Here is a 24,197-nt window from a genome sequence, read left to right on the forward strand (position 1 = left end):
GTAGTTTCTTTGTTCTGTTAATTGAAAACTAATATGGTGACTGATCTTTCAATCGTTACTAAAAGTCTAAACTAGGGTACATTGAAAAATCTAATTAAATTAGGTCACATTTGGAAAAATCTAGATATCTAGAACACTTCTCTACCTTTTGTTTTAGGGCGTGTATAGTGCATGTGTGTGGGTTGGTGACTACCAATAGAGAAAAAGAATAGAGGTAACCAATAATAACAATCTCATCAAGGAAATGTATTTTCATTCTAATAAAAAATCCAACCATAACTATATTATAACAATAATTCTTCATCTTTTAGCTTATTCTTCAAGATTTAAAGGAATTCATGGTTATGATTCTTTAAGAAGAAAGCAGGGGATTTTGAAATTGTCTAAGTCTTGGGTTGGAGGTTTTTTTTTTTCCTATGAGTGGATGAAGTTTTAGCATCGATTTTGAAGGTTTGATTCTTTATTTTGATTTATCATTTATTGGTGTTAGTTTATTTATTAGGATTTGAAGATTATATTATTTAGGGTAGTAAGTAACACCCACACCGTTTTTATGCGGATCATCAGTTCCAATACCGTCTATTACAGTTTATGGGGAAGCTACTTTTAGGTTCAACCAAAGGTTGAAAAGAACCTTCAGTTTTATGTGAAGTAACGACTTAACCTTTAATTTCTATTTCCAGAGTCAAAACTGTTAATAGTTTGATCCAATCCTTGCTTGTCGAGAATTGTAGTTAGCATGATGAAAATAATTCAAGTGTTGTTAATAATGATATATAAGTATGCATATTTTCAAAGATAGTCCATACATTTGTATAGATGCATGTGTAGGAATTTGGCTACTTTTGTTGATGATAAAGAAGTTTGATAAAAATTAAGTGTTAATTGAGTCTTGATATACAAATGATAGCGTTTTGATTGTTTGAATCAGTTTAGTTTTTAAGATGTTATTTAAGTTGTAATTGATAAATTTGTTAGGAATTTATTTGGCTTGAATTGGGTGATATTTGTGTTTAACAAAAATCAACTTTTAAGTAGAGTTATTTAAAACCTTTTCAAGTCTAATTTCCATTGAATTTTGTTTTATCTCCTGTTCCAAAGGTTAAGTTAGTCAAATTTATAAAATGCTACAGACTGAAGTTATTTATAAACATCAATTTTTGTTGAAATTGAGCTATGTTGGGAAAATTACCAAACTTCGTACGAATGGACTGAATGAATGAATGACCACTGTCACCCTTAAATGTTTAAGTTCTTGTCTTTGATATATAACCTGAAATACATCTATTTCTTGTACATTTTGCACGAACACATGCAGTGGAATGAATAGAAGATCTTTGGATTTTTCTTTATAAAAATGCTAAATGTTTCAAGGATTGTATTTAACATTCATTTTGAAAATTTATATCTTTCCTATTAAACCATCTTTTAAATTTTATGATAAATATACGACTATTTAATGCGTAATCTTTTATTTACATTAGGAGCATTAAGTTAATTGAAAAAAAAAAAGCAAAATATCAAAAAAAAGATAAGATCAAATAATTATGGACCACAATTCTTAAAAAAAACAAAATAAAGTCAAGTCTGCGCTGCTTAAGATGGTCAAACACACATACACACACACAGTGAAGCAGAAAGAAAGGAAAGGAAAGGAAAGAAGGGGAAAAATGAGGGAGAAAAGCGAAATAGTAAGAAAAGCAGAACAACTAGTGGAAGTGAAGATGAAAGGAAACGATGCATCCCACGATGCTGCTCACGCTTTCCGTGTTCGCGATCTCGCCCTCTCCCTTGCTCTTGAACAACAACAACAATCCCATCCTCCTTCCAACTCACCAATTTCACTACAAATCGTATGTTTTTTTTTTTTTTTTTTTTTTTTTTTTTTTAATACATTTCATACATACAGATACAAAAATACAAAATATTATAACAACTGTTGCTGCAGGTTGAGCTAGCTGCACTCCTACACGATATAGGAGACTACAAATACTTGAGGTACGTAGTTTCTCTATTTGATTCACATTATTTAATATCAGGTCTGCTTTTACACTAACTAAAGAAGTAAAGTGAAGTAACTTCCAATGCCTGTCTCCCACGGGTTTTTTGGTCCCAATACCGTCTTCAACGGGGGAGGTTAATTGGGATGTAATTTTTTTATAGGGTTTAATACCTCAAAATGCAAACAATTTTACACGAACTGTCATAGTGTGTACCAAACTTCAATCTTGTGCATTTTAAGTAATGAATTTTTAAATCCGGTTATTGTATGTAGTATGTACCTTACTAATCAATAACTTGCAAACTGACACCGTGGACCAGCTTATATGGTTGCCATATATACCTAGATACATACAATAACCGGGATTTGAAAGTTCATTACATACAATGCACATGATTTAAGTTTCATACACACTATGACAAATCGTGTTAGGGTGTTTACGTTCTGAGATACGAAGCCCCTTTATTTCTATGACAATTTGATTAATTAGTACTTCATGTTTTCATTACCTTCACTTCCTTTCGGTTGCAAATAATTTATGCCGATATCCTTTTATTTGTGATGCAGGGATCCATCTGAGGAGAAAATTGTAGAGGATTTTCTCGAAAAAGAGGGTATGGATATGGATACAAGCAGCAAAATTTTAGCTATTATAAAGGGAATGGGTAAGCTCATTTTACTAAGCTCCATTTTAGTTAATAGTTTGTATTCATACGCACACACACAAGGAATCATTTGATGGGGTCAAAGTTCATATCTTCATATTCACCGAGTATATTGATTTAACTTTAAAAAAATTGATGTGTTAAATCTGTGTATTACTGTCAACTTCATTTGAATTTTTATCTAGTACTTCAATCATATATGTATTGTAAAGGTTTCAAAGAGGAAGTAAGTGGACTCGCCAATGGTTCTCATATACCGGAGTTTGGTATTGTGCAAGATGCTGACCGCCTTGATGCAATTGGTGCTATTGGTATATCCTCATCTACTCTTTAGGTCTCGGAACTAATCAGTTGTTCTCTTTTAGTGTTATAATTCTGCTAACACAATGTCATATGATAGTTATATAAGCATTTTGAGGCTGCTTACATGTGGGCATGCTAAAATATTTAACCATAACACATCATGGTTGCAGGAATTGCTCGTTGTTTTACCTTTGGTGGAAGTAGAAACAGAGTGCTTCATGATCCTAGTATTCAGCCCCGAGTGGACTTGTCGAAGACCCAATACATGAATAAAGATGAACAAACAACTGTGAATCATTTTCACGAGAAGCTCTTTAAGCTTAAGGATTTAATGAAAACAGAGGTAAATTTATATTCTCGCTTCTATAAATGCATCAAAGTCTAGAACAAAATTGGCAGCTCTAGATACTATAATCGACCTTTTCATAAATCTGTCATCGTTTTGTGCATCTCTTTCAATCACACATCTGTCTAAAAGGGAGTTATTGCCTGATTTGAAAATTCACATTCACATATGGTATTACATTTGTTGTCAAAATTGGTCATATATAAGTTTTTAGTTTAGGAGCATATCAAATTTGAAGATGATCATTGATTATTGAACAATCAAAACTCAAGATAGACTCCTTTTTTTTTTTCCAATAAATTAATTTTTCTAAAGATCGGAAATATTTGTTGACTCTCAGGCTGGGAAAAGAAGAGCTGAAAAAAGGCACAAGTTTATGGAGGAGTTTCTAAAAGAATTCTATGAAGAATGGGAAGGGAAAGCATGAGTATCAGCAACAAATCTTTTATTTTATATGTAAGTTACAATAAAATGCATTTCCATTTTTTTCTTCTTCCCCTGTCTACTTATCATCTTTCTGCATTCTGTGCAATACAATATCGACTTATAAATATATAATGATCCAAAACAAAAAATCTTAGGAAAAGAATAAGTAATATAGAACACATAAACATCACACATCACTAGTAGCTCAATATTTCATGTTGTGATACATCTGGAGTTCAGACTTATTACGCTTGCAAAGCTTCACTTTTAGCCCATGCTTCATGTACATAGTGAGTGCAAGCTTTGGAGCTACCGGATGATTTTCTTTCACCACCACTTTATACCGGTATAAGATGGAGGCAGCAGCAAATTTCATCTGGTAGTAGGCAAAGTCTTTCCCCAAGCACAACCTCGGGCCACCATTAAAGGCGGTAAATTTGTAGGCTGATTCACTCATGAATCGACCGTCCCTTAGCCATCTCTCTGGCCTGAATTCTCTGCAGTCCTTTCCCCATATTGCTTCCATTCTTCCCATTGCATAGATGGCGTAAACAACTTTTGTCCCTTTTTTCAAGACCGTTCCATCTGGAAATACATCATCTTCAACAACCTGTATATTGTATATTTGAAGGGGAAACAATTTAATGAGCTTATGGTTTTAATATATCCCAAGGTAGCAGTTTTGACTTTTAGCCAATTGAGTTATGACTGGATCAAATTGGGTTGTATTTTCCTTCTAACAGGTCAAATTAATAGATTTAGCCGAAAGGGGATAGGGTTAAATGGGGTAAATAGGTTGAAATTGGCTGAATCTATATTTAACACACACAACCTTCTAAATATATATGATATATAACACACGCAACCTTCTAATATATTTAACTTGATGATTTGGATAATAATGTGATAGTATACCTTTTGTATTCATATTGAACACATTGGTCATTAATAGATAAGATTTCAAAAATAGGCTACAAAGTGTGTGGATCGGTGCAACTGAACAGGCCCATTCCGACCCGTTTCAACATGGAACTGTTTCGACTGTTTACCCAGCCCACCTGACCCACCCATCGTGCAACCTTGACTAACAAGAGATTGACCAAGTAGTTGATCATTGAGGCCCGGTTCTCATAAAGCTTAAGAAATCAATCATGTAATTGAATTAATAGATAAAGAGTCACAAGTGTTACCTCCTTATGATCCACTGGTACTGAAGGGTATAACCTCAAGGACTCGGACAAAGCAGCATGTAGATAATCCATCTTCTTCACCTCCTCTGGTCTAAATATCAGATCCCCACTTTCATTCTCACTCTCATCTTTCCTTGCGTTCACAATGCGACTTATCTCAACCAAAATCTTTTCCTCCACAGTTGGATTCCGATCAAGAAGCCAGAAAAACCAGCTCAACGCCACTGAAGAAGTGTCCCTTCCAGCAAGTATGAAGTTTACACAAATATCGCGTAAAAACTTATCTGAAAAAGGTTCCCCCTGTTCATCTTTATGCCCCATAAAGATTGTTAACAAATCAGACCGTTGTTTCTTGTCATCAGCATGCAAAAGGAGTTCTTTCTTCCTGGTTCGAATCACTTCATCTGCAAAATTATCTACTCCTATTATGGAATCCTTCAGTCTTTTTTCTGACCCGAGGTTAAGATGCCTCATGATCTTCCAAACTAGAGTAGGAGTAACAAAACGTAGGATAGTTGCTTCAGTAGCTGCTTCAAAGGCTTGAGCAAATGGTATTTCAGGTAGCCCAGGACTTAAACAACCTGGGTCAACCCCGAAAGCTATCATGCAAACATTATCAAACGTTAATCTTAAAAGGATGTCTTGTAGATCAATCTCACTAGATTGTTTTACAGACTCCTCCAAAACAGGCAACAATCTTTTATGAACGAGCTCCAATAACGACTCAGTAGTCATATTTCTAAATTTAGACGAATGAAATTCAATGCTTGCGGTCTTCCTTTGTTTCTGCCAAATATCGTCGTCTGCATTAAAGATTCCATTCCCAAGAAGATCCCGAAGGGCATGTCTAAAATACGGGCCTTTCGGATACGCTTGAAATCGTGTTTTAAGAAGATGCTCCAGGTTACGAGGGTCAGAAGTCACTATACAGTTAAGATTTGTAAACCACGGGCCCATAAACACAAAGGTTCCGTTTTGTTTACAAAGGATTTGAGAAATCCATTCATACATATCAACCCGAAGACCAAGCACTAAAGATGGCAACATCCCTACCAAAGGCCACACGGGTAGCCCTTTCCGTTTCCTTTGTCTTAGAGAATGTATGACAACAAAAACCAAAAGAGCAACAAAAAGCTCCAAGACTTGAACATTTGCCAAGATTATCCGGCTAGTGACCGGAGAAATTGAAAGAGAAGAAGTGGTCAACATGGTGGTGGTGGTGGTGGTGGTGGTGGTGTTGAGGGCAGAGAGTGTAGGGTGATGATTCATGTTGAAGATATGTTAAGGGAAGGCAAGTCATGTGTTATATGAGGGTTGGAGTGAAAAAAGTGTTGCTTGTGGTGCATGAGAATTGGATTTGGTGAGCAGAAATGAAAGATGTTATTAGTATGAGTACAAGTGGGATGTTTGTTTTTTACTAATAATTTAGGTGAATTAGGGTAATCAAGAATTTGGGTTGCCCTTTTAGGTGTTGTATTTCTTTTCTTGGGAATAGTTGGTATGGAGGTTAACCTAAGTACCCCAAGTCTTAACAAAGGTGAACTACCACTATCTATATACATTGTTTAGGAACGTTTTATGGTTCCAAGTCATGTTAAAAATATATTTTTTGTAATTATATATAGTTTTTTCTAGATGGTCCATGTATTATCCAGATTTAGTTTATATCTTTCAGATAATTTGTTAAAAATGGTAAAATGAATGGGTTGGATTAGCTGAATGAAATATATTGTAGTAAATGAAATTCATTACATTATTAAACTTTAACAAAAATGAAAAGCACCAATGTAATCATTTCACCAGGGTCAGGTGTTTGACCCATATGATATATTATTTTTAACTTGAGGAAAGTTATAAACATATCAACCCTTGGATTAAATCCAAAAGTAAAAACTCAAAGATGATATTTGCTCTTGACCCTATATTTAATCCAAGAATTGATAACTCCCTAACATTAGTCATGTTAAGAACTTGAAGGAATCCCTTCCATTTTTTTTAACAACCCAACAAACCATATGATATATTGCATTTGTCCAAAGTAAATGTTTATTTATTTTTTTCCATTGCTAAGGTATTTGACCTTAGGGAAAATCATCAGGGTTCGAATCTCACTTTCTACATTTGTAGAAGTGAATTATTATGGGGGGTTTCGAGAGTCCTGGGTTTCATCCCAGGTTTGCGTAGTTTGTGCACCGCATACTGCCCAATTGGATGTCACTGTGATGTTTCGAATGCTAACCGCTAATTACTAACTACTAACTCGCTGTTAAAAAAATGTTTATTTATTTTTTAATATAAATATGAAACATCCATTTAAAAAATATATACATCTGTCTATTTATTTTATCTTTTAGTAATTTTTTTAACAAGATAGATCTTCAGAATTTTGTTTAAAAAATAAAAACAAAAAAGTGAGGCGCTGTTATCTGACCTATAAATATTAGATATTTTAAGAACGTGTATTAGTTTGTTATGAACATTTAATTTTAGAAGAAAAGAGTATTTAAGTTGTTTAGCTTGATTTATTTGTTTGTTGATGTCTTTAAAAGGCTATTCATTAAGAAAAAATTACAAGTTTACAGGTAATTGAAACAATGTGATCTAGAAGAAAAGTAACTTGTACAATAACGTATATCCTTTAACTTTATATACTCACGCTTTTTCTTTCTCCTTTTTTGTGTGGATGCGTGTTGAGTAATTGTAACTTTTGGAAAGCCTCATTCTTATAAATTAATAGTGATTGATTAAAAAAGGGACCTTTTCTTAAGAATGTTAAAAAGTGTCGGATTATGTTAGAGATTATGTAAAAAGCTACCTATACAATATGATGTTGGCAGCCTACTAATTAATCTCATTTTGCTACTACAAATTTGTGTTCTCACTTTAGAAGACTTTTTAAAGAAATATGTCATGGGTTTGAATTCGCTGAATACAAAGGTAGTGTCTAAAGACAATTCATTGCCTAGATTTAGAAGCCGGTCCTTATGGAAGGGCCAGTCGGGTCTAAAAGACCACGAGGTGAGGTTTTATCTCTTGGTCTAAACCTTATTTACTAAATGTGACGATGTAATTAATCCTATTAGATACATGAAAAATATTAGATTCGGAAACCTTCCAAAAAGTTTTAAAGAGAAGTTGCATGTAAAATTTTCGTAGCTCCAAGAAAGCTTTTGTAAACTATTGCAAGATTCTAGATTAAATAGAGAAAGCAAAGAAAAGCAGGGAACATGATTCAAAATATATAGGCAAATGTAGTTACTTATAATTATTAAGTTGTATAAATGGTAATTAGTGGGCAAAGTTGATTTGTTATACTACTCGATGCGCAGGAACATACTGCATTAGTGCATTGATATGTATCAATAAATAAGATTAAATTAAGCTGAAATATGTTGGGTCACCTTAATTAATTAGTGGTTATTTGTCACATCTTGAGATGAGCTTAACAGATGCATGTTAAAAGCATCTTAATACAATTAAAACAATATCAAACGATATTAATCAACACCATCACAAGTTTAGTTTTGTATTAGGCAAACGCTTTGTACGGTTTTTGAAGTAAATTTGTGCAAATGGGAATAATATGTTGGAAAGAAAAGGGAAGTTGATTTCTACACTAAACTAAACTAATCGATATGTATATTAAACCTTATGTTATTACTAGAATATTTAGCACGAAACCCTACAACGAAGCAAGGGAAGTTGTCTAGTGTGGGCTATGAACCCACACAATGCATAAGAAGAGGGGGCAAACTGTTAGAATAGTTGTGGTGATTAGGGGTGAGTACGGTTCGGTTTTTGACTAAAACCGAAACCGAACCGTTATAATTCGGTTTTTGAAATAAAACCAGTGGGTTTCGGTTTTTCCGGTTTTGGTTTTGGTCTATTTCGGTTCGGTTTTAGTCGGTTTTTAACCACTTGTGGTTTAGGTCAAATTGAGCTTCAAAAGTTTATAAGTTTATACCCTATAATTACACCTTAATTAATTTCAACAAGTTTTCAAAACAAGAACACTACAACACTGACAACAAATCCATGAAAGTAAGTTGTACAAATTTCAAACAAATTGTATATATAACTATTTATATCTTTTACGCGTTATTTAATTATTCAATTATTAAAACAAATTAATTTTGTTGTGTATTTTTGCTTAAAACATATAAATAATATTATTATATACACCTAAAAATGCAAATATAATAACATATTTATCAAAAATTAATAATAAAATGATATATATATATAAAATAAAGTAAAAAAAAATATATATATATTTGGTTCGGTTCGGTTTTTATGGTTCAGTTTATTATTAGAAACCAAAACCGAACCACAACTTTTGGTTTTTAGAAAACCAAAACCAATGGTTTTTGGTTTTTTCGGTTTTCATGATTTTTTCGATTTTCAGTTCGGTTTTTGCTCACCCCTACTGGTGATGTTTTAAGTGTTTGGGTAAGTACGACCATACAACCAAAAAGTAAACGGAAAAGGTTTTTTATGTCTAAACTATTTGGGGATAGTTTATGACTCAAATGTTGCGGTTTGGTTTGGGGATAGTTTTTTTTAGGATAGGATTCCAACTCGACGCTTATTGTTATCCCTAGACCACTTAATGATGCTTACCGATTACCATACAAGCAAAAAGTAAATGCTAAAATGAGAGGTGTGAATTACATTACAATGTTATAATATATCTGTCCATATCACTTGAACCATTTCAACCAACTACAATTCGCCATGCAGGTCATTTTCATTTGCATCATCTTTCATTTATTATCGTTCAAGTCTTAGACACACCGGGGTTGGATATGAATTGAAGAAAATCTAGGAAAAAATTAAACTTTCTTTATAATTAAAATAAGAACAATATTGCAAGGCTGATGCTCCAAAAATATGGTGGTAAAATTAACTGAGTAAAACTGTAATTTTTTTTATTTAAGGAGTTAATAACTTGGTACTTGTCGATAGTGAGATGAGAATTGTTGTTTCCTATGTTTAGTTTTTATCAGCCAGTAACTTGTAAGTTTCAAAATATTCTAACTTGCAAGTTTTAACTTATATATAAGTAAACTAAAATATAATATACTTTGAATGGTAAAGAAAAAGTGTAAATGTATAAAAGCAAACAAACAAAATAAAAGGAAAATGGTTTTGTGGGCATTGGCTACTGTACAAGACGGACGGAGTTTGTACAAAGATAATTTTCTGTTATTTTTGTCAGGTTAGTGACGATGGGACCCTTAACCATGTGAGTTTTGAATAATAAAATGGCATATTCCAAATAAACAAAAAATTCCTAATTTTTGGACTTATTTTATAGAATTACTTTTTCAAAACATAAGCAAAACAAACCCTCTTTTTTTTTTTCTTTTTTTTTTGCTAAACATTGACCGGAAAAAGAGCTTGAAAACCAGTTGAAAGATTCACCCGGCCCGGGTACAAAATGATGCCTCGTGACATAACCAACAAGCGTTCTTTCCCATTGTATTCAATGTATTGCTGAACTTCATTTAGTAAACATTAGTTTTATAAAAAATATATTTATCTTTATAGAAAACAATGCTCAATTTGGTTCCGATAAAAGAATATAACAAGTATTCTTTTTTTCATGGTCCAAGACACTTGTCCAGTGTTGAACTGGGTTATATAGGTTCGGTTTTGAGTACCATTAAATTTAATATTTCGAATTCCATTGGGTTTGGTGAGGTTCCAACCCGATGCACAACCCTGTGAACATTCCAATCACAGAGCACTGACAAACACCATTGGGTTCATCAGTAAGGTTCCAACCCTATGCAAAACCTTGTGAACAGGCATTGACAAAGACCAACAGGATACACCTAAGATCAGTTACATGTAATCACAAGAAGATTATGAGTAAAAAATGGTTATTCACCATTTGAAAGTACGTGATTTGTGTAAACATTTATGCATCATGGTGTTCAAGCTTCCTTAAGTTTTCCAGCATTTTAATACTTTTTTTTAAATAATAGAAGTAGGAGGGCAGGAAACTGAGTTCTATTACCACCACTAAGGTTGGGTCTCAAATCCAGCATAAAATGTTCCTCTTTCTCGTATCAATATTCAATAATTGTCGTCTCTTCAGGTTGCTTCCTGCCAACCAAGAACATCAACCAATAAAACAATAAGGGATCTACTAGTAGTGTTGATAACTAGGATTGTGTGCTAGCCATAAATAGAACAATAAGAGGTCAACCTTAATACACACACACACATCAAATATAATTCAATCTAAGAATTAGAATTTCGCACGAATGTACAATTGTTTGTTGTTCTATCAAAGCAAAAGAAGTATCAACAAAAAAGTAAAATGAGGCAGCAGAAAACATGACTTACCTCTTGGTGACGAACTTTTCCTCCGATAATGCCTTTACTAGTCGTTGCTCAAATGGGGTCTCATGCCAACTAACCTTCTGATCCTACAGCGACAGATTTTAGCCACCAATCGTTACATTGTCCAAAACAGTAAAGAATAGTTGACAGAACAAACAAAATTTACCTCTTTGTATTTATTAGTTGTGTTAGGGATACCATTACCATTCCACCATTTGGGTGTAACAGAAGTTTCTTCAGCATTCCAGTTAGCAGTAACTATTCCCAGTATCGGCCTGTCCCCAGGAGTTTGACCAAAGTCAGGGAGGCCCTGGGAAATCGGAACCAATGATTGGTCAATGCAGTTTTCATCGTTTGACTTATGAGGCAGCCATGATGACAAAGTAGGACACACATTTGACTCATTTTCAGTTGGACTTTCTTGCAATTTTACTTGTGATTGAGGGGTTTCATTTTCAGGCTGATCGAGATATTCTTCAGTGCTAAACTCTTCTTTAATTGGTTCCTCAAAAAGAGGAGACTTCTCTTCACTTATCCCCGAGTACACATACTGAACTCTGATCTTTTGATTCTTTCCATTTTCCTTTCTATTTACAGATGAAGGGAAAACAGTGCCAGGTGTTTGCATATCATCGGTTAATTTCAGAGGGGTTGGGTAAGGCGAAGGCTTTAAAAGGCTGTGATTATACGGTGATTCAGATGGCTTCAAGGGTTTGTTACTAGTTTTAGGAGAAGAGCTTCTTGACGTAAATGAACATTTATCACTCTGGCTTTCGAAGTGAACAGATCTATTTTTGCACTGCTTGCTTTGAACAATCGGTGTGTTTGAGTCTGACAAGTTCAGTAATTGGGTATCTTTTGCAGCATGTCCAACCCCATTGCCTTCAGAAGAGCTGGTAAAGAAGCTATTTATATCTTTCTCAGTCTTAGAGCTACAAAACACAAGTACACAAAATAAACAACATTTTAGTCGGTGCTAGCATACTTCTCAGCGGCAAAGTAAAACTGCAAAGTATCATATGACTTTTTTTAGACCAAGTAAAAGTGAGATATATACGACAAAGTTTGAGCTACTGTTAACAATTGCTTAATGAGAAAAAAAAAATCTTATAATACACTAACTGTTGTGCATTTTTTAAATATAAATTACCTGCTTGATGTATGTGATGGAGAATCTGATCCATTCTCCCATTTCCAAAAAGTTCTGATGGGAGACTGCAACTGATCAGCTTGCTTCTCTGATATCTCTTCAGTAGCAGTGTGTGGAAGCAATGAATGAAATGTTGATTCAGGAACTTCATTTAGAGGTTGTGAATCTTTTGACATCTCTGCGTTCCGGATTTCAGTTGGAGTCTGAGGTATAGTACCACATGCTTTAAGAAACTTCGCCTGTACGGTTTTTGTTGTTGTGAGGTCCATATTGTAAAAGAGCATGACACGTTAAAACACATGAGCAACTCAGGTTTAGGCTACTTGCATCAAATACATGGATTGTGTTTACTATTAAAAGTTGAGTTTGATATTTTAATTAGCCTCTATAGATATTTTCTGTCACATTTCAAAGATAGATCTTCTGCTTTGCTCTAGTACTGTTCTTCACACTTGAATGTTAACATCAAGTGTGAATGACATATAGTTGTGCATTTCAAGACTTAGATCAAAACTCAAAAGTGAGTGATCGACTTTTGATAGCGACAAGCCGACAAGTAAGATCAATATCCCTTCCATAACATCAATAATTCAATACTACAATAAAAAATGACAAACAGAGCTACTAATCTACTATCGCAGCTACATTCGTAATGCCCTTCTAATATCTCACATCTTAGCATAATACTACATTACATTAATACAGAAATATTTACCTCAGCCCTGAGCTCATCATCCACGAGAGGAGATCCTGTAACACCACATCTCCCATCCTCACGTCCTGCCAGGTCACTACTTTCATCTGCACAACATATCAGACACATAAACACACAGACACACACTATCAACACAGAAGACACGTTTCTTACAACCACAACTCATATCAGAATCTGTGTATTATTTCTTAAGCAACAAACAAGTCAATGACCAAAATAGACGTTTCTTACAACCACAACTCATATCCAAATACATGTTTCTTACAGTGAACCACAACTCATATCCGAATATGTGTATAATTTCTTGAGCAACAAATAAGTCAAAAACATAGATACACAAAATCGTATTTTCGTTAAAAAGCTTAAAGAAGATCAACACGTGCACATTTTATCTACACAAATTTACGAACGGAACACACATTATTTCACAAACTCAACACATTTCCGATTCTATAATACTTCCCAAACAACAATCAATTTAAAAACCTAGAATCACAAACTAAAAACATAAATATTTTTCAAAGTGATGCCGAATATTTCTCTATCTATACACAACTAGTCAATTAACTCACAAATCATACTAAATTTAAATAACGATTTGATCAAATCTCCGTCAAAAAAATAATAATAATAACACGAAAAATATATATGAAAAACATATAATCATTTTCTAAATACAAATCCAGCAAAATATCATTCAATACACACCAAAAATATCCTAAAAAAAATTAAAATAAAATAAAAAAAGGTTACAAGTGATTAAATTACCTTCCGAAACAAGTACGGACCACAAGCAATTCTTAGCGAGAGGATCAACAGGTTCCTGAAAACCGAAAACATAAACTGAATAACAAAATACATACAGAAACTATATCTATAACCTAAACTTCAAAACGCTGACCTTATGAATTGAGGTGATCGGTTTCCGTACGCGATTGATTTGAGCGCGTTTGCGATCGTCTTTCACTCGAAAACAGCAGGAGAAACAGCTCATGGTCCTGCGGAAAAATCGTACAAATTCACGAGAAAAAAATGAAGATAACATTGAGAGGAATTTGATGTGATAAACAAACCCTAAGTTCTTTTTGTAACGGTGATTGTGTGTGTGTGTAATTTTGAAATGATTTTTGGGGATTTAAATTGGGGGGAAATGGACAATTAAGAGGGAATTGATTTATTTTATTGATATTTTTAAGTTTAGTCCCTTGATTATTTGATTGTTTTCGTTTACGACTTAATTGATGTTAGTATTCTTGGTTAGGAGTTGGGAACTGGGGAGTAAAACGGTAGAGTGGAAGACGTAGAAATGGGCTCGTTTATGGTTTAGGTGGGCCTGACGCCTTGACCACAGCTCAAGATTTGGGCCCAGAGTGCTCTTAGCATTTCGATGATATTATTTATTGTCTGCTAATCTGCTATTATTAAATATTATTGCATATGATATGATTCTTCTAATGCATATGGTTAGAGAAGTAAAGTTGTTGTCTTTGTGGTATTGTCTCTACAGAAGAAAACACTCAAAACGATAATGGTGTTCTTGCAACACGGGATTTTGAACTTCTTAATTAAGAGGGTGTACGGATGTATATACTAACTGGTGGGGGCAATGGCCTCCTATGCCCAATAGCTTATATCAAAATTTTAGCTTAAGTGCTTCCGCTACATTCTTGAGTAAATTTTAAATGAGAAAAAGGAAAATGATGGGATGAAAATGAAAGACATTGAATCTTTTTAAATACCTAATTTTGAATCAATTGGATTTTGTTATATCATCAAAAAACACAACGACACAATGTTAATCTTCATCATACTAGATTGTATAACTTTATTTAATTAGTTTTTTGTAGTGAGTTTCAATTACAATTATTAATGTATGCATATGTCTATTTATCTGTCTTGTATCGCATACATAATATATGTTCCTTAGACACACGGTGAATATATCATTTATTACTTCATGTTATGGTTTTCATGGGATTTTCAAGAGTAATTAAAAATTGTAAGTTGAATTGTGAATGTACCACATTACATAAAAAAGAAATAACTAAACATCTTGTCCATGGCTTATATTCTAGTGACATTTTGATGGTGGGATAAAGCCTAGCGATCATAAAGTCATGGGTTCGAGACCCACATAGGGGTTTTCTCACATAAATTGAGTTTCCTCCTGAATTGGTATATTAACATTATTGCTTAGTGAGGATATGATCGTGTGGTACCCTAGTGGCACGATGATACTTCAGCGGTCTTTCAGCGATATAAATTTGTTATTAAAAAATAAAAAACTAAACGCCTTAATCTAAGATTCAATTAATTATTATCTACTAAAATGTCAAGTTTACCCCGTTGACTAACGCATCTAAAAGCATGTTTGTTTTTTTAACCATTAAGTGACTGAATTTATAAAGTGATTGAATGGATAAATAATCTTTGTATGGATTAAGCCAATACAGTTGTTTTTTGTTTATTAAGTTAAAAACAAACATTTTTAATGACTTAATGAATTAAGTACTTTCGATTAAGTTATAACTAAATTTATTAAGTGCCAATCCGCCTACTACACTTGCATTTTTTTAACCCGCCGATCTGGCTACCCACTTCCCAAAATTGAATATTAGTTTGCACTAATTTAAGTTCATTTTTCTTGCCAAAATAAGTTACTTATTGTAAAGTAAGAGAATAGGAAGTGAATGGATTAATCTTTTATTAACAATAGGGAGAGATATATATACAACTTAGCTAGAGTAGGCTCCAAGAAAATAGAGATTAAAGAAACCAAATCTCTTTATAAAACATCCATAATATATAACTAATTAGTTACAACACTCCCCCTTGGATGTTTGTTATACGATATGCTTAGAGTTGTTGTCTCATTAAAAACCTTGCTAGGAAAACCCGGTGGGATAAAACCATAGTCAGAGTGCAACGCGTATTGTGTCTCCCCCCGATGACGATACCACTTTAGATCTTTAAGTTGATGCAATCCAATATCTTGAACTAACTTCTTGAATAATAAGGCTTGAAATACCTCAATAAACAAATCTGCATATCTCAATCCTTATTTGATATATCATTCTTTAAGTTGAATAATACAAGCTGCATCACCTTTATTGTTGGAGCATTGTTTTTTGAAGAAATACTGCAAGATCCACAAGCATGTATGACATTCCCTTTTGGATGTCCTTTAAAAAAATTATGCCTCGTTAAAACTTTATTAGATAAAATCCAATAGGACAAAAAACCTAATGAAGGAAAAATAATACATAACTCATTTAATACGCCCGGAAATATTGCCTCGTTAAAAACCTTACCAGGAGAACCCTCGGGACAAAACCATGGCTAAGGGAAAAAGAGTGCAATGCGTATCTTCTCCCCCTCATGATCACATCACTTAAACTCATTGGTTGGCACAAATCAATATCACATACCAAATTCTCGGATTATCGTAATAAGTGTCTCGATATATCAATTTAGTTTTCTCATGAACCAACTTGCTATATGTTGATTTCTCCACATACGACTCACATATCCAATTCAGGATTTCAACATGCATCAGACATTTCATTTAAGTACATACTTGTACTTCATAAGCCAAGCTGTATAAAAAAAAACTTCAATATAAATGATGCATAATGAGCAATCGATAACTATCAATGCTTTAGCGACACTTTTGAACCAACATTGTGACCATCGTCTTTGAAATTCGAGGGGGTTCTTTCAACATCATGTGACCTCAAAACCATGAGCGTCACTTGTCCACAAAAAGTATAGCTTCCTATTTTAGCTATTATGATGCTCAATGATATATCCTCAACATAATCAATTCGCAAATCAAGACAGTCTTTGTCTCACATTCATTTTCTAATAATTCAATTTGTATTGGACACTCTCTCGGAGTTCCATTAAAACTCATATCATATTTAAATCCAAATTTCTTTATAGAGTTTCATGAGCAAACATAGTAATTCTATGACACATTTTAATAAATACACACTAAGGCGATTATATCACATTCTAATTTCACATAGGTTTTTAAGCTTTTCAAATCACAAAATCTGTTTCATGCATTTTATATCTCTCATGAAATATTAATACCAAATGAGCTCTGTTTGTATTATTTAGACGCAAATCAAATATCCTATTTTGCCAGACTTTCAGCAGATCAATCATTGCTTCCACCATATGACATTTCTTGCCCATAATCAATATAAGTTCTGTTCAACAATCTATATGCCATACTTCAATTCAATATTTGAACATAGACCGATTTACATCATATAATTTATGCACTTCAAGTGCTTGGGCTTCATGTCCAAAATACTAATGTCTTTTCATCATTGGTCAATCATCCATATCATATCACTTACGTGCATGCATGCTTTCAAGATCCTCACCATTATTCATAATACTTAGCGTTATATCATATACAATCATTCTCGACGTCACTTTTATTTAATTTTCGATTCCACAATTCTCTAGACATAACTCATTGAGATCTCATTATTTCCAGGTACCCGGGATTTCTCAAAAACCTCGACGTCTAGTTTCTCATCATCAATTTCTTTTGGGGTCTTTGTACCTCGACTTTAACCATCTAAATTTTATGCTCCTTTTATTTTGGAATCGACTTTTCTACCACTTTCAAATGTGCATGACTCATTACCAATCGGAGCATTAGCAGCTGATATTTGTGATTTAATCACTATCTCTTTCAGTTAACATGCTGGCAATTACTAAATGATATGAACAAATTATCCCACAAATTTTGAGTTTATAATCATGGTGTGAGGATTTCAGATAATTCATTTTTACTAATTTCAGCTGCTTTCCATCTTTCCCTAATGTTGGGAACGTCCCTCCTAATGTTGGGAAAACTAAATCATGTCAATGAAAAACTTAAGCCATAAATAAATATTCCAATGATGGCTTTATTGAATACGTACACCTCTTTCATGTTCCAACTCATACCCAAAACAACCATACTAATGTCTAATTAATCAGACAGTTTCAAACTGAATCAAAGCATAAGCCTATACACTTCCAAGGCACGTCTATTTTCCTAACATTATTTCCAACATTCTTTGAAGTCCCATTCTTGTGCATTGTGGTGGAACAACTTATTCATATATTGCACATTATAAACTCTTATGAGACATATGTGGTTTCTGGCCATAAACCAATCTCAATGGGGGAGGAAACGCAATACATTCTTGGCATGATGCGAATTCAAATTATTGCATGTTAAATAATAACATGGCCCCAATGTATAGTAATTCATTTGCTCTCAAATAATCTTTGTAAAGATAATCTTTATTGCTAATAATAGCCAAATATGGAACATGCTCCCAATCTTATAAGATGAGCAATCAATCACGCAAACTTCATGTTGCGACTTTAATGACCCATTTAGACGATGCATCGATTTAAAACACTAAATGATCTTTTAGACGATGTATTATATACTTACGTCTCCTTTGCATATGTTCCAACAAATTAAAAGGAATCAATCCTTATTGTTCTTGGCATAGAGCAAATGATCTCAATTTAGAAAAATCTCTTGACTCTTCTATATATTTCGCATCAATCATTGACCCGGGATAATCCATTCAGTCATGCCAATCAATCATATAATCTTGACTCATAAACCTCTAGTTTATGACCACATGTACTTCAATTGCACTTGACATTTTAAATCATATTGGAGTATATAGTACATTGATATTGTGAAACGTTAATTCTCCTTCAAATTGATTAAACTCTTTTGAGCTCTCACACAATGCAATATAATATTGATATTAGCCTCTAGCTATATCAAACAAGAAAAATATTTTATAACGGTAAAATAACAAAATTTGCTAAGCACATATATGTCATTAATCATTCAAAATGTGTCGTATAAGCATATATTACCACGTAACTTAAACATATATGCAAAAGTCAAACATTCTAAATCAATTAAGATATATGTTTCTTTTATTTCATACATCTAACATATATTTAGCAACCTTCACATATATCTTTCTTTTGTCAATGATCCAACATTTAAACAAATGTGATTTTCATAACCATAATGTAATCTCTTTTAATGACACATTTATCTTTTGAACATTTTCACTACTCATCGGTCTTCTCATGACTAGCAATATTTTGTCTTATCACCTTAACTATGTCACTAATCAAATAATCAAGTCCATATATATCCGATTCTACATTGACCATAATGCCAAAATAGTATTTCTAACACCTTTTGTTTATCGTGACAAATTAGCTCCTCTAGAGATTTATAACAACTTAATATAACTAATTATAGATTCACCAATAGCCATGTAAGTACACAATTTAAGTTGGACCTGTTTTATGCTTGATCATACGACAGATTATCTCTTGGAGAGAATGTTCCATATGTTATCGTAAATAAATCCATATAATGCATCTTATTGATCTCATGAATTTGACGGGTTTCGTATATTCTCATGTAAAGCTCGTTATTTTCTTGGTCACTATTAAAATAACTATCCGAACTTTACTTAGTTTTTATGTCATGATTATTCTCTCCACCTATGGTATGATTTTTATCAAAGCCATACTTTATACAATATGCAAACATTATTTCGACATAAAATACCATAGAAGTGCTACATATGAAAATTATTAATATTAATTCTTATACAGAGAAAGCAATTAGAAATACACGGAGGCTTTAAGTTTAGATTATTTTTCTTAGAATATATATATTAAATCATCCCCAATATTAACATTCATTACAATTGGTTCTCTTCCATTTGAGATAAATAGTAAGCCTTCATTTGTGGATATTTTAGTGTAATTGAGTTAACTTGTTTGATCAGTATTGTCATAATAATACATCATATAGGATTGGTAGTGCGAAGTGCAAGCCTATTTGAATTTATTATGACCTTAGGGGCGAAGCCCCTAAGGTACGGGGGTCCGGGGGCAGCGCCCCTGGGAGCGGGGTCCAAGGGGCAGAGCCCCTGGCTGGGGTCGGAAATTTTTTTATTTCCATTAAATTGCTATAGTAAAAATCCCTCCGAAAATTAAATTTTCGGAACTTGAGGGACTAAAAATGGCAATTTCGAAACCTTGCAAATAACTGCCTTCTGGTGGATTTATACAACCCGTAACAAGATTTCTGATCATTCTTTTTCTTCCTTCTTTCTGGTTCTTTTCTCTCAAATAACAAACACACAGAACGTTCTTAATTCTCTGAATTGTATCCGATTGAATAGTTTGGGTGAACCGCCAAATTGATTCAATCTGAAAGTGATTACACGCCTTTCAGAGTTTGATTGTATCCGGTTATCTGTTCGTTATTCACGAATTTCCCCAACATCATTCACATACTTTGCTTTCTTTAAAATATCAATTAATTATACGAATGAAAGTTACCTGCTCACCTCCAAAATATACTGTTCATACCAATTTAGATTGTTTGGAAATCAAATTATGCGAGACAATATAAACAAAATCATTCCATAGCTATCAAACTCATCAACATATCAACTATCAATCTATGGAGTACTTTAAATATATTGTTATATATCTGGGCCACTGTTAACTTTTCGTAAGAACTGACTCAAAAACCTCAAATTATCTTAAACCAACTATATATAAAACTTATTATATATCTATGATCAATGCACTTGGAATTAATGCCTAATTTCAAACACAAGTAATTATAATGGTCAGGAAACAAGTCTAAACAAAAAAATAATAATAATCAAATATGGGCGTGTTCTGTCCCTTTTCTTTTCTCATCAAAATTTGCCGTCCAAAAACTTCATTAATATGGCTTACTCGTTTTCATGAAATCTACGGCAGTTTTCAAATTAATTTTCAATGCATAAGTAGATCGATATATATCTTAAAAACACACATGCAAGCGCATGAATGATGTTAGCCAAAAAAAAAATATATCACAAATCCTCAAAATATAAGTAAATGCACATAACCTTACAAAGAGTAAGCAAAGAAATAAAATCGAATGAGCGTATATAGAGTATAGACACCAACGACCTACTCAATTGACTCGAACACAATTGGGAAACAAAAATATTTGATTTCCGTCGATCAATGATCCCACACACAAACTATTATTATTAAATGTTAATTATTATATTAACAATAACAATTGTTTTGCGGCTGCAATACTATATAGTTTTGGCTTCTTTGTTTTCGAATAGAACAAACCGAGGAGCCGAAGAAAAACTCCTCCCAAGTCAATTAGTCGGAAGCGGAAAGTTTGGCGTTATGTCGAGCTTGGGTTGATGTATCCGAGGACCCCAAATGCGATATAACATCATTACTTTTACTAATATATATATATATATATATATAAATACCATATATATTTGTTTTTTTAAACCGTGTGTATATATATATATTTGTGTTTTGTAGAAAATTATCAAAAGGCTCGGACTTTTTGGTTGAAGGTACAAGAAGGATATCATAAAACCATGAATAGATCGACGTATCGAGGCATTGAATCGTTACAGGGGAAGTGACGGAAAATTCGGCTTAGCGTCACCAAGTTCAATGGTATTATAACTCGGCTTAGTGGTTCGGGTTATCAAAATGGTACAAGCCAAGAGGATTTGATTAGTAATGCTGTTAGCGAGTATAATGGTCAATACCCGAATTTTAGTTTTTTAAAAGAATGACAGTGTTTGAGGAGAAGTTCGAAGTGGGAGGTTATTGAGACTTGGGAGGCAATGAATAGTTAGGGTGAGCCGAGTTCAAAAAGATCTAAGACAACATCGGAAAGTTCGGGTCAACAAAGTGTGGGGTCATCTGCGAGGGTTGCATTCGACCTTAATGATACTGATGAGGAGGAACCGGAGCCTCAATTGTCTAGGTTGAGCAGTCCGGTTGGGAGAGATACGGCTAAAAAAGCCGGACGTGTGTAACATCCCGAACTCGTTTATTCTAGTTCTGTTAAATTTGATTGTTAGTCAATGTTGACCTATCGTAAAGTGGTGTCATATATATCTGTGGATAAATACGGGTGTTGGTGTTCCCCTTTAGTGTGATTAAAGTGTTGATAAACGTTTATCGTTATGGCTTGTTATGTTGTGTGTATTCCCGGTAGGTATTAAGCGAAGATAAAATGTAGTTGAAGTGTTGGTGTCTAAAGACTCTTATTAGTCGTAGCTAATGACAAGAGTAAACTAATCATATTTTAATTTTAACTCTAAACATATTTATTCAGTAAATGCTAATTGTTTTATAATAAATCTTTAGCTAAAATACATATATATATCTAGGTATATTATATGTGCCGTGAGTATAGATAAAAATAGAAGAAGAAATCACAAAACACCTTCTGTTCGGTTTTGTATCTAGCCGCCGCAAGTTTTAAACAAAAAAAATAGTGTGTGTTCTCTTTTCTTATTGTAGCCGAGATAAGATCAAAGGAAAAAGAAGGTATTGTTTAATCTCTATTGTTTCTTTTTAGCCATCAACATAAGGAAAAAAATCATAATGACCAATGTATTCAATTTTTTTGTTGGTTGGTGTAGTGCAACCGCAGATCAGGGGGGAAAGAGAATCATGGATTGGATTTGTCATTTTTGATTCATAATCGATAAAATAAATATGTGGAGTAGTAACAGACTAGTAGTAATACTATTGTAGTATATATGTTTGGTCTTTTTCTAAGTTATTATATCTGACAAGTATAAAAAATACTTTTTGCTTTGATCATTATCATAATCAAAATGTATCCTTTATTATGTAGTAGCCTAAAATAATAAAAGGGTAGGGTAAATTGTTATTTATGTACATCCATTTTTGTTATGATTTTCTTTAATAATTGTGGCAGAAAGTTCTTTTAAACAAAAAGGGGGTGAAAGTCTTTATTTTGCTTATGGGTTGTGAAGAAAATAAATGAATAGAAATACCAATAAGTCTAGTGTTGCACCTTGGGAGATGACGTGCACATATAATGAAAAAAAAAAGTGTTATAGCCTTGTTTTGGATTTTAGCAGCAAACTTAAATTCACCAAATGCAAATATGTAATATTGAATTTGTCATAGTAGTCTATTGGTTAACTTTGGGTAAATTTTAGTGAGTAGTGCTTATCCTTTTGATACAAGAATAGTGTTTATGTTTTGCTTAGTTGCTAATAGTTGTTGTTTATAGGTCATCAGGAATACATAACAAGCTTGGTAAACTATTCTTATTTGTGGTTTGTGTATCTCCTAAAGGTAAGATAACTTACTTTTGTCACGCTGGGGGACACAACAAAACGTAGTTTTAATATAACCCCTTTTAATTATTGTAGTTATTTCATGCATATGTGTGGTATGGGATTTTCTTAGGCGGTTATTTGGGAATTTATTAATTATGTATGCTATATGGATAATGATGTGTGATGGTGAATGTGACGTGTGGTTATTGTTGGACTTGTACACATAGTACACTAGACTTATTTAAGTTGCCATGTCACGAAGCACGTTAGGGGCCCTAATAATGTAACGAGGAATTTACGTGTGATTTAACGTGGAATTGATAGTGTTTAAGTCTCGAGCACAACGTGGAAAAGTGTTAAGCTTAACCCACATTAGTCCAATGGACTCTTGTGTGCGTGGATCACTTGGGGGCAATGTACATGCTTCCCGTGTGACTCAATCATCGTGGAAAGAGTAGACCGGGTGGAGTGATTGACCACTATACATGCGGAAACGGTTTGCTCATGGATTTGGTTATGCCTATCCATAACGACGTCGATGGACCCCGAAAGGTTACCCATCATGTTGGGTGTGAGGTTCCTCAAGGTCTTATGACCGCCTACACACAAATATTTTATTGTTGACTATAATGGCATAACTATATGTGAATAACGTGGAACGTGGAAATTGTGTTGTAACGTGGATTAATAAGGATTGCTAGGCACTTTATAGGATTAAATATCCTTATGATGTTGTTAACGTGGAATTGGGTGATTGTGCCTATACATATGTGTGAGATATATTTCTTTATAAAAATGTTTTAATTGGAAATCCTTGTTTTGTACTAACCTGTTATCTTAC

General features: G+C 33.4%; 3 protein-coding genes and 1 long non-coding RNA gene across 4 annotated transcripts; 2 read left to right on the plus strand and 2 right to left on the minus strand.

Annotated features, from left to right (window-relative positions):
• Positions 1-1,493: 1,493 nt before the first annotated feature.
• On the plus strand, positions 1,494-3,869 carry LOC122601218 (uncharacterized protein YpgQ). The gene is made up of 6 exons (XM_043773985.1): positions 1,494-1,853; positions 1,949-1,998; positions 2,570-2,667; positions 2,880-2,978; positions 3,141-3,313; positions 3,657-3,869. Exons 1-6 carry the CDS (start codon positions 1,602-1,604, stop codon positions 3,741-3,743), a joined length of 759 nt encoding a protein of 252 aa, XP_043629920.1. The 5' UTR covers positions 1,494-1,601; the 3' UTR covers positions 3,744-3,869.
• Positions 3,870-3,947: 78 nt separating this feature from the next.
• Positions 3,948-6,150, minus strand: LOC122601211 (cytochrome P450 86B1-like). Its single transcript, XM_043773976.1, has 2 exons — positions 4,933-6,150; positions 3,948-4,352 (listed from the first exon to the last, which is right to left on the minus strand). Exons 1-2 carry the CDS (start codon positions 6,139-6,141, stop codon positions 3,948-3,950), a joined length of 1,614 nt encoding a protein of 537 aa, XP_043629911.1. The 5' UTR covers positions 6,142-6,150.
• A 4,636-nt stretch (positions 6,151-10,786) lies between these two features.
• Positions 10,787-14,256, minus strand: LOC122601215 (protein JASON-like). The gene is made up of 7 exons (XM_043773980.1): positions 14,050-14,256; positions 13,917-13,971; positions 13,149-13,234; positions 12,434-12,672; positions 11,450-12,215; positions 11,287-11,369; positions 10,787-11,043 (listed from the first exon to the last, which is right to left on the minus strand). Exons 1-7 carry the CDS (start codon positions 14,191-14,193, stop codon positions 11,007-11,009), a joined length of 1,410 nt encoding a protein of 469 aa, XP_043629915.1. The 5' UTR covers positions 14,194-14,256; the 3' UTR covers positions 10,787-11,006.
• LOC122601227 lies at positions 12,099-12,792 on the plus strand. Its single transcript, XR_006324119.1, has 2 exons — positions 12,099-12,179; positions 12,537-12,792. It is a non-coding gene; the product is annotated as an uncharacterized LOC122601227 (long non-coding RNA).
• Positions 14,257-24,197: the final 9,941 nt, after the last annotated feature.

This window comes from Erigeron canadensis, chromosome 1 (genome assembly GCF_010389155.1).
Source record: "Erigeron canadensis isolate Cc75 chromosome 1, C_canadensis_v1, whole genome shotgun sequence".
NCBI lineage: Eukaryota > Viridiplantae > Streptophyta > Magnoliopsida > Asterales > Asteraceae > Erigeron > Erigeron canadensis.